Below are 11,619 nucleotides of genomic sequence, written 5' to 3' on the forward strand. Positions count from 1 at the left end.
GTTTTGGATTACTACCCCAAATTCAGTGGGTCATGAATTGTACGATGAAGGCCACCAAATCCAGAAAGGTTTGCTGCACATTTTGGATTCAGTCACGACCAGACCAAGAAAAGGAACATTGATGAACGACAATAAATTTCTTGCAGTTTGCATACCATCGAGTTCGAATGGTTCAAGGACCAGAACAGAAGCACTGCTGAACAAGTCAAGTACCTATACAGTATTATTTATTTTTTAAATAATGTGGCTGTACACTGAGACATATGATTTCCATTCAGTGAAACCCCAACGTACCGAACAAAACAATAACCATTAAACAGCTGTAATACCCTACCTGAAGTAAATGTGTAGTACCAGTATGTTCAAAAAGTAAAACATAATTTTTTTTTTTTTTTTTTAACACATTCAACTTCTGAACTTTGAACACTGACTTTCCACACTTGCTCATCTTCCAATTGGACCTCTAATTCAACATACCTGAACGTTCTTTCTTCCATTCTCATAAGCGACACATATTGTAAGACACATAAACACGAAGACTAAGCGAACAAGACTGATGAATTTGTGTTCAAAGAACACGGACAAAGACAATGCAGACACAATCCAATTTTACAGCAACACATAACCATGAGTTGGGACAACAACATGCAGACATTTGCGTTAGGTGCTTTCAATGCAAACACGACTGACCAAAACAAGGTTCATCTGATGGCTGGCAACAGATTTAATGTATATATGTCGACAGTATAAGCACCATAGTCTTGTGTTTTAAGTATAAACATGCATTAAAAGATGTAATCATGAACACACGAACCAAGTGGCAGCGTACAGATCCTTAGTCTTCTTGAAATATAGTTTTAGGAAGCAATTAGGGACATGAGGGGACTTCATCTACTCTCTATTTATCTCTTTCATCCTGGAGGAGCCCGGTCAGATGCTATTTTGCATATTTCAGGGCCATCTGAAATAGATAATGGAATCATGAAAATGACATATTCAGTATAACAAGTATTCAAATCATTGTTAGCATTGTTGAGTGATTGCTCGGAGAGTCGAGCATTAGACATAGCGTCGAGCGAGCATCGAGCATTGACATTTCCAGTGTAACTTTGCTCTTATCTTGATTTTTTTTTTTTTTTTTTTTTTTAGTATTTTTGAATTTTGGAATGAAATGGTTGTTTAATTACCTTGTGAGCAATGTCTGCAAGCTGCTGGGCTGTGTGCACCAGCCCGACTGTCTTGTCTTCAGCCGCAGACAGTTTGTGCCCACGCTCTCCCAGAGCCACTTTCATCTGATGGACTATGTTGAAAACAATGAAAAGCTTTAATTATTATCAATGGAATGACGGAATGAAAGAAAAGAAGAGAATCCAATACCAATAATTACTCCAAATTTGCAGGTAGTGATCATATTTGAACGTTTTGAGAGTCGCTGAAAAGTGCAGTGTAATGTATAATACATTTCTGGGTTCAACTTTTTAATTTCAAAATACAGTATTGCAATGAGTGCGCAGCAGAGCCGTTGTTAAAAGCATCGATTTCGTACACCTAAAGTAGAATTGAAATGTTTTTATTTTTACTATTAACACATATTAAAACATTTTGAGGTACTGCACTACATATACGCAGCATGTCTTTGCTTTTCTTACTTATACACTTACCGTCAATGCTTATGTTTTTCTGACCAAGTTTAACAACCCGTTTCAAAACATTTCTTATACTGTACTGTGAGGATTGCGTAGTTTGCCTTTGCTCCATTGGCGTGCCTCGTGCTGGTGGTTGACCGCCACCTGGTGGCGTAAAATGTAACTACAAGATTGGTTTCGGCCAACAAGATGGATACAATTTCTAACGGGGGAGGGCAAGTGCGGCGCCATGATTTGTTTTTCTCCCCTGGGGTTTAGGGGGGCTCAGGAAAATAATAGTCTCCTCCTCTGCTTGGAGAGGGTCCTTGTTGACAATGTAAGGATTCTTAACCGACTAACTAGGACACGATATCTGAGGTGGGCTATTTTGCCGGAGGCGTCGCTTTGGAGGATTCCGCATCGAACAACGGGGGCGGACATCGAGGAGTGGGGTCCACGAATTTCGACGGTGTCTTCCTCCGGCGCTTCGTGTTACTTAAATGGATTCTCACGTTGTTAATCGTTATCAGTGAATAGCAGCAAATTATACAAATTAGATTTGACAATATCAATGACTGTGGGATGATTCTGTTTTTGTGTGTCTCCAGCAGGTGGCAGAGGAGGGCCGCCCCTCCGGCCTGAACACCCGCTGCCAATCATAATCAGTCAAATATTTATTTAAGGATTTCAAGTTGCCATGTCTGTCAGATTATTCCTCACCTTGTTCATGATGTTGTCGACAACTGTTGAATTCTATAGCTAGTATTTTCCAAGCCCTATTTTTGCATTCGTCATAGTGTTCTCGCTGTTAAGCTTAGTTGCGGTTTTGTATCGTTTGCGTTTTAGACCGCCTTCTTGTCTTTTCACGACAATAATAAACTCTTTTTGTTCAAGTCCATCTGAGTCCACGTTTTGAAAGCCAGATTCTGTTCCGGACCCTTAACACACTGAAAATTAATCAAGCCAACTGCAACTATATATTTATTCAAAATTGGCTTCTGCACAAAGTTCCACCAAAAGCAAACCAAGAAAATAAGAAACCAAAATGCAGCAGCTGTACCTGCAGGTAAATTTCAAGGATCAAAGTGTACTCGTGGGTAATTTAACTTTTCAACCAAAGTGACACAGCAGTAACTCTGGAGTTGACTGAGGAAATTAGAGGGTGGGCGTTCGGTTCCGACTAACAGTGACCGTTTGAGGTAATGAAGCACAAAGTACAAATGAAGTGGGACTTGTTGCTGTATTACCGCCTGGCACGTCTCCCATTAATTACAGTGCCTCTGTCAGTGGGTTCAGTGGTGCACCGTGCTCCCTCCCATCAGCACCAGCCATTGTTTTGCATTGTATTGTTGCTCGGCACTCATGTGACCCCCCCCACCATAGAACAAAGAGATGCCTTTCAGCTGGAGAGGGGCACAGAATAAACAATGGACAACACACACACAAAAAAAAAAGAACCCCAAAAACATCCAAAAAGACAAATTCTGGATAACATGACAGAAAGAGTTGACATTAACTTGTTGTTCCTCTTTGCAGTAAAAATTTACTACCTCTATTCTCCGGGCTCCTTTGGTTTGCAACCATCTTCTTCTTCATATGATAAAAGAATGCTTTGCAGCGGTAGAGGAACAGATTCATTGAGGAAGAATCTGTCACAAAAAAAAAAAAATTAACAACATACTTTAAACTCCAAATATCAACTGAAGGTGAAAATAGAATTCAGTATCGCATGCGGCATTTGGCCACCATTAGATTTGGTTTGTATTGGCCATTTTGTAATGACCACAGAATGAACTGAGGTCAAATAACACTTAACCTTCGCGTAAGCTAAAATTATTGAAGACAACAATTACAAAGAATACATTTGATGCCTTTGCTAATGCAATCATCTCTTTGCTAGCAGTCAAATATTGTTAGCGTAATTAAATGCCCATGTCATTGTTTTGGGTGAAATTTTAATGTCTGTGTAACTCTTTTTGCTTCTGTTCTCAGACTATCAAGAACGTGTGTTGGTCCAAAATCATTTATAAGTCATCAATTTGAATTGGCCGTTTTTTCCACCACACACTAAGATGGCCGATGGCATGAGAAAAGGCGCTCTGCTTACCACAAGTGATATTTTAGCTCTTCTAAATTGATTCATAGCATAAAAATGCAAGCTAGCTTCAAACTTTCGATACAGTAAATGTGCCTTCAGTCAGTCAAACGGAATAGGAACGACGTGGTTAAACTTTTAATAGAATCACCGCGACATAAGAAATTGTAAAAGTGTTAGCAAGAATATTTTTCTCATTTGTAGTCAAACGAACGTTTCTTTACATTTTCAGTAAGCCACATCACCTGGAAAAGGAAAAGTAAACTCGTTCATTTGTTTGTAGAAAAATTTTAAATGAATATGTGCGCTTTATTATAAGTGTGAAGTCCTTTGTTTCGACTAGGGCTACGAGAGGTATTCTTGCTAACATTTTGAGGTCCTGCAGTGAACCTGTTCATTTAAGTGGACAGCCCATCATGTTGTCAGGTTACAGGGTACATGAAAGAGTTAAACGCAAGAACCTGATCATTTTTCTGTATTGGTTGAGTGGCCAATAAATACAAAAATGGATAGTGACGGCCTAAAAGATATGCACAATGCTATGGAATGTGATAATACTATGACAAAGTACCTCCTGTAAGTTTGGATGAGCAGTTGATGAACTCCGGTGGTCTGGGTGCAACATAGCTTTTCCGTCGTGCTTTTACTGTTCCGGATGAAGGCCCCGGTGGGGAATCCATCGGACCAGCCCCCCCATCCTGGTGGGAAACCCGCCGACCCGCCTTGACAAGACTTCCCGCCTTTCCCGCCCAGTAGGTCTGGCAGGCACGATATAGAATCTGGACAAGGATGCACTTTTCTGCCGCTGAGCTGGCCACCCACTGATCCACAGCATTGACAAACACCAAGTCAAATTCGGGGCTGTCCTAGTGGGGAGTGGATAACCTGTTAGCAAGCAAGTACTCTTGATGCGCTTCGAAGGCATATTTTGATTGATTCTTCACATGAGATGGTGACCTTGTTGGGGTTAATGCCATTGACCTGTCGTAGCTGCTCCACCGCCCACTGTGATGTCCTTGTGAAGGCCAAGGAACCGCTAAACTGCTTCACCTTTGAAATGAGGAGCTGGTGCGGCCTTGTGTTGGTCACTACACAGAGAGCATAAACTATCGTTAACTGCTGACAACTAAATTCCGATGAATTATGGTTGTGGAAAAATGTAAACTGACGGAAAACAAACATATGGACACGGCGAAACGAAAATAGATGAGTGGAGTTAATCAGCTGCAACATTTACGCACGGCAAGCACAATTGGGATAACGTTTGAATGTGAAATATAAACAGAATGCTTCGATTTGCAAATTTCACAATATAAAAAAAATCACATTCAAAGTTTAACTGTGCACTTTTTCTCCTCAAAAGATAGGCTGGGAAAAAAATTGTTTCTATTTTGCATACACACACACACACAAACAAAGTCAAAAAGTGATATTTGCACCTGAAACACAAATGAATGTTGCATAGTCTCCTTTGGATCCAGGGGAAAGGAAAGACATTCTCTTCTTTTTTCTCCTCTGTACCTCCACTGCCACCAGCATCCGCTCATTACGAGGGATGAAGACTTCTTTGTTGATTGTAGACTGAATATTCATTGTTGATGTTAGACCTAAACCTGTGATGAAACGACACAGGATACACGCCTTGGTGAGAACGAGTAACGATAATAACCAAAAAGTAAATTGCCGTGACGATATGAGGGTCTCTCTTTCCTCACTGCAGTGCATTTGCTTTTTTTTTTAAATTCAAACATGTCATGATTGTTCTGTTTGTGACCAACAGGTGGCATCGGAGGGCTTCTCCTTCTTCTCACGTTTAAATGGCTGAAGCAAAGTGTTTTGGTTTAGCTTTTTTTAATGCTAATTATAAAAGACGGACCGAGATGACAGCGTGACTCGAACCCCACGTACACTTCATTTTTTAATTTTTACTCTCTTTACACTTTCGTACAGCCAGTCCGGAGTTGTAAATGAAACGTTTTGTTTCACGTGATTATTGAGGAATCGAACAGGTATGCAGTTGAATACTGTAATTTCAATGCATCTTGTGACGAATCTGTAGACAGGAAACATAAAATTACTGGACTGATATTTCCTTAACGGCCACAGGTTGAAGCCTGAGCCAGTTCATCTGGAGGCCAGTTGAACCCTAACATCGGGCCGGTGGCTTTTTTACACCCAGAAATTGATTATTCGTCTATACAGTATGTGGAAGATTTTGTTGCAAGTCAGTGAGCTTTCAGCCCAATGTTGAACAGAGAGTGCCATCGAGAGGAGTAAAAATAAATGAAATAAAATGGTTCATGAAGCAAATTTGAAGCTCCATTTCCCCATCACCACCAAATAAAACCGGGGAAACTCAAACTTTTTCTTTATTTGTTTTTTAAGTTAAGCACTTGATTTGCACATGTGCACATTTCACTTTTTATCGACTCGCTTTTATTTTGAAATGCTGACCTATTTTTATTTATTAAATGAGACAACATTACAAAGTCGTGCTCACACTATACGGTATGTTTGAATACCCTGGCAGAAATTGTAAGATGTGCCCCATTATACAATACAATACAATACAATACATGCTGATTTATATAGCGCTTTCACAACAGCGGCAGCTGTAACAAAGCGCTGAACAAAACAGTTAACAAAAAGTAAAATAATAAACACAACACATAACATAAAACACGGACAGTCGTGCATAAATAAAGATATATTGTATTGTATCGGGACGGCACGGTGTCGACTGGTTAGCATGCCCATCTCACAGTGCAGAGGTGCAGGGTTTGATTGCAGGCCTTCCTGTGTGGAGTTTGCATGTTCTCCCCGCGCCTTCGTGGTTTTTTTCCAGGTACTCTGGTTTCCTCCCACATTCCAAAAACATGCATGGCAGGCAGATTGAACACTCTAAAATTGTCCCTAGGTGTGAGTGTGATCGCGGATGGTTGTTCGTCTATGTGTGCCCTGCGATTGCCTGGCAAACAGTTCAGGGTGTACCCCATCTACTGCCCAAAGATGGCTGGTAACGGCTCTAGCATGCCCTTGTGAGGATAAGCAGCTCAGAAAATGGATGGATGGATTTATTCTGTATTTTTTAAAGACACATGAAGGATCAGACAAAGCATGTTAAACAGCATATAGCAATAAAGAAAATAATGAGTTGGTCCTTATTCATTCATTGATATTTTCTCCATCCAAAATTTTGCCAGGGTACATAAATGTCAAATAAATCGTTGGGCATTATGATCTTTCGGGCCTTTGGTGCAAGCAAGGCGAGTCAATTTATAGGTTTTGATGCTTGTAATGGCACAACAGAATTTTGGGGTTCATAATTTTAATCATGAAAAAAAAAATGTGCTCCACTCATCCAGCTTTCCCCGCTCAAAAATGAAAAACGCAAAAACAATCAGTAACATCAAGCTGTTTCACTTACCTCCCCCGGTTCTTTCTCTCGAAGATCAAAAGTGCACCAAGTTCTTCCTGTTAGTTGAAAGTGACGTTAGTTTCCTGTTAGATTAACTACTAGGTAATTTAGCCGTCATGAATTTATACCCTGGCGGCACACCGAGTGGTGTGCCTTGCAGTGAAGGCACACACAAATCACAGTCTGTCCCATTAGGGGAGGATGACACTGAAAGGCAGAAACAGACGTTCTCTGTTTGAGACACAGAGAACCATGGGTCACTGCACTTTATGGCTGCTTAAGATCCAAACAACACATCGGTACTTAAATCACTGAATCATAAATCATGACAGGTGGAATTCTTCCTGAAAAAAAACATCTTCTCTTCAACCCTTGGGAATCTTTAATCACGTAACACGATGTAAATCTCTGGCTGGATTTTTTCGTATTTTTTTTGTGGGCTCTTAAAATCCGATGTTGATTAAGTGTCTCAAATATGTTTTTCAATGATGCTATTATTCCGTATGGAGGTGTTTTATGTTCCTGGTGAAGCGAATCGTCCATTCCACTTAAAGTTGCGTCATAAATTTCAAATGCCATTCCCTAAAATATTATAAACGCCTCTCAGGATCACACGGTGCAGTCCGACACAATTGCTAGGACAGAAGGACATAATTACAGTGAGGTACAATTAACCCTTTCAGGGACGGCGGTTACTCCAGTGGACACCTTATCATGTTATCAGGTTACAGGGCGGCATGAATGAATTAAATGAATAAACAGAGACCAAAATGCGGATCCTCAGAATTTTTAATGAAAATCAAATTGATAACAGGATCAATTTCAGTCAGTTCAAGATGATGTTGAAAATAAGGGAGCATAACATAATTGTTTGAAATGAAAAACAATGTACTGTACAAAGGGGTCTTTGGTTCAGGACGGTTTCAACATACATTTCAAGTTTACAACAATGAATTAGCCCGCACGCTGCGCAAGAAATGTACCGATCGCCGTACTTATTTGATTTATTTATGCCGTAGAAGTGTTTCTTATTCCAATTTTAAATCTGACGTTAACACTGCATTAGCATCGGTTCGGTACCAATCCGCCGCAGCTACGAGAACGGGACTGTCATCAACCAAGGACACTCCTGCCTCTGAACTTCCATCCACTTTACAAAATATAAACGATACACTGCTATCTGTAAAAGTAGAACCGCTTATCAGTACAAGCTGAGTGGCTTCCGAACAAATGCATGACACTTTTTTTTTTTTCTCCCAAGGTTGATCTAGGGAAAGAGCAAACAAGGCAACAAAAGATCAGACCTTACCCTGCTTCATCTGCCAGTCTTTTTATGTTGATGATCCATTTACCTCGTATTTGACCACATGGAAAAAAAAAAACCATCCTCGAATAAATTTTCTAGCGTCGTGCTCTGTGCTTATACAGTCACACCTCAGTTTTCGACCATAATCCGTTCCAGAAGGCTGTTCGAAAACCGATTTGTTCGAAAACCGAAACCACGGTCTTTAAAAAAAAATCTTTATTGAACACGTCTGTTCACCATGGAACGCTAAACGAGGAAGCGTGTAAGGAAGGCGAGAGGAGTCAAGTGGCGCATTCAAGTGCGCTCAGTTTGGTCGACAACCGTTTTTCGGGGTAATCGAGGCATAAAAATATCGAAATTTTTGGTCGAAAACTGATTTGGTGTAGAACAGAGACGTTCGAAAACCGAGGTTTGACTGTATGTGTAATTCACAGATGTTGCTGGAATCAACATAGTGTTGGCAACTCACATTTGGCCGCTTTACATTTAAAAATGAGATAAAAATGACCCTCACAATCAGTGATCATACGATGCTATCATTGTGCTTAAAAAAGTAAGCACGAGAAAGGCATGCTTGGATGATTTTTGAAGTGGAAGTGTGTGACTTGGCAAATCAGGGTGCCAACCGCCCATCAAACACATTTGGAGATGAACTGGAACATAGATGGTGAGGCAGGGGCCTCACCACTTCAGATCCACAATAACAGTCAACATGATTCCACGAAGTTAATTTCTATGTTCTCGATCTTATTTTTCCACGTTTTGTATTAGTGACTCAGAATGTGAAGAACATTTCTACCTTCGTTCAGGTGAGCTCTAACCGCTCAGTCACTATCATGCACAATCATGTCAATACAAAACTGTCTTTTTGCAATCAGGGGTAATAAAGGGATTACAGAAACCAAAAAAAAAGGCTTTTGTGACTTGGCAGTCTCACAGCTGGAGATAAATAGAAAAGTATTTCAATACGGTTTATGGCTGAGTTATTTTACTGCTGAAACAGTTGTCTTTTGGTGTCCATTTTGTCTCCATTCAGCCTCTTCGGACACAACCATACACAAACGCATTGACACGGGCACACAGAGGTAGAACACGACACGGGGGAAAGGTTCCTTTCTATTGATACATACTAGCGAATAGTTGTGGTCACCAAAATATCGTCCATCTGTCTTATCAGATCCAACATGACGTGTTTTTTTTTTTTTGCGTAACCACGAACTATCTTCAAGTGCAAGCACACCCAGCAAATGCGTCACAGCCATACAGGAAGTCAATTTCTCACTCCAACTGAATTCACAGAAATCCCGAAAAGGGAGGGGGAAAAAAAATAAAAACGTAAATGTGCTTTTTCTTAAAATCAACTGCAGTGATCCCTCGCTATATGGCGCTTCATTTGCCGCTGCTTCAGTACATCTTTTTTTTTTTTCAAAGTACTGTATTCCGAAAAAAAATGCCAAATGATTCGAGGTTTTGTACATGCCTGTATGCATGATTGGTTCCCGGCACGATGTCGACCAATGACAGCACGAGTGAAGTTATCCCGTGAGCTGATTGGTTGCGCGTTTTCTCGGCCCCGCCCAGCACCTTCCTTTGTGTCTCGTCACGCTGTTGACTCACTCATCGTTCGCGTGCCTCTTTCTGGCATATTCTCTTCTGTTGTGTTCGCTACGTCTGCGGGGTGGGTGAATGGGCTTGTCCGAAAAAAAGCAGCATATTTCTCTTCCCCTCCTCCTCATCAATATCGATTGTCTTATCATAAAACACATAAACACATTGGCTGGGCGGAGATAGCTGGCCAGGAGCTAGCTGGAGGCTAACGGCGGCTATTCCGTCAGAGCGTAAAGTGAGAGCGGCCTTCTACGCCACCAACACAAGTCTCTGAGCCTCTCTCAGAAGCCAATGCTGATGACTGTATAAGGTTTTATTGTGAAATATTTCAGTAAATACGGGTATTTCTGTAGTCTTTCTCTGAAATATGTAAAGTCTAATCACTGTTTACATATTTTAAACATGCTGGTGCCCACATACACTGACACAAAACTTTCTGGGGGGGGGGGGGGGGGAGGAGAATACACAAAAAAAAGCAAACCCTCCTTCGCTGTTTTTCACTTCTGGTCCCTATTAACCCCGATAAGTGAGGGAACACTATATATCACAGGTGTCAAAGTCAAGGCCCAGGGGCCAGATCTGGCCCACCACACCATTTTATGTGGCCCGCGAAAGCAAATCAGTCATGTCAAGTTCCATAATGCTTGCTGAAGTCTGAAACAAAATTTCAAATTGTCAAATGTAATCCACAATAACAGTCATTATTCTTGACTTCTGATTGTAAACTAGTTATTCCCAAAATAAGCCCTGCGAGGGAAACCGTAACTACAATGCGGCCCACGACAAAAACGAGTTTGACACCCCTGCTGTATATGATCACCACCAGACAAGCTGATTCTGTCAAGCTCCGCGTCTGTCTCTCCGTGGTATGTTATGTTGGGAACCGATGACAGTATCAAAGCTGAGCGTTGTAGCGCTCAATGGTTAGGGTAAGAGCAATTGTGGGGCAACAGGATCATCGTGGCCTCAGTCATAGCGGGAAACCGTTCTGTAGGTACACACCACATTGGGAACGTTCAACAAACAAAAACAGCACAAACGTTTTGGTAAAAGGAGCAATGGTTGCCGCAAAAGATCGTGAGGAGGAACTTATGGAAAGTGGTGAGAGGACGAGGCTTTGGGGACAATACGTCCCTTCTGTTAAAGGTCACATTAAGGTTCGAGCGTGTAAACTGGGAAAAATCGAGATTGTGTGGGTGTGTGTGTGTGCGTGCCTGCGTGAGTGCCTGCGTCTGCTTATACGAGTTTCACTGTCAATTCAGTTTCAATTCATTTGGTAACAGTCATTTTCATGCTTAATTTAAATAAATAAATAATTATAAACATTTACGTTTCTATCTTCGAAGCCATGATGTACAAAGAAAATGGAAGAAAGTCAATACGGCTTGACTGAATACTGATGTTAAGGGTGAAAATGTTCGCATTTTAGACATCGTACCGGTGTATAAAATCGTACCAGTATTTTTTTTTTTTAGATAATTTTGTAATAAAACAGCAAATGAGAATGGGAGCGCTTCTTTTCTTTTTTTCAAATGTGTGAATGGAAAATGAATTGACTGGCCGTGCC

The 11,619-nt window shown here is 40.9% G+C and overlaps 1 protein-coding gene across 2 annotated transcripts; it reads right to left on the minus strand.

The window, feature by feature from the left end:
• Positions 1-353: 353 nt before the first annotated feature.
• Positions 354-7,337, minus strand: stxbp6l (syntaxin binding protein 6 (amisyn), like). Of its 2 annotated transcripts, none has more exons than XM_019871567.1 (8): positions 7,148-7,337; positions 5,160-5,333; positions 4,678-4,808; positions 4,292-4,586; positions 3,176-3,274; positions 1,188-1,300; positions 915-961; positions 354-823 (listed from the first exon to the last, which is right to left on the minus strand). In XM_019871567.1, exons 2-7 carry the CDS (start codon positions 5,311-5,313, stop codon positions 938-940), a joined length of 816 nt encoding a protein of 271 aa, XP_019727126.1. In that variant the 5' UTR covers positions 5,314-5,333; positions 7,148-7,337; the 3' UTR covers positions 354-823; positions 915-937. The 2 variants fall into 2 exon arrangements, with proteins under 2 accessions (XP_019727126.1, XP_019727127.1); XM_019871568.1 differs by lacking the exon at positions 7,148-7,337 and adding an exon at positions 6,483-6,506.
• Between the last annotated feature and the right edge of the window lie 4,282 nt (positions 7,338-11,619).

This window comes from Hippocampus comes, unplaced genomic scaffold (assembly GCF_001891065.2).
Source record: "Hippocampus comes isolate QL1 unplaced genomic scaffold, H_comes_QL1_v1.1 scaffold100, whole genome shotgun sequence".
NCBI classification, from domain to species: domain Eukaryota; kingdom Metazoa; phylum Chordata; class Actinopteri; order Syngnathiformes; family Syngnathidae; genus Hippocampus; species Hippocampus comes.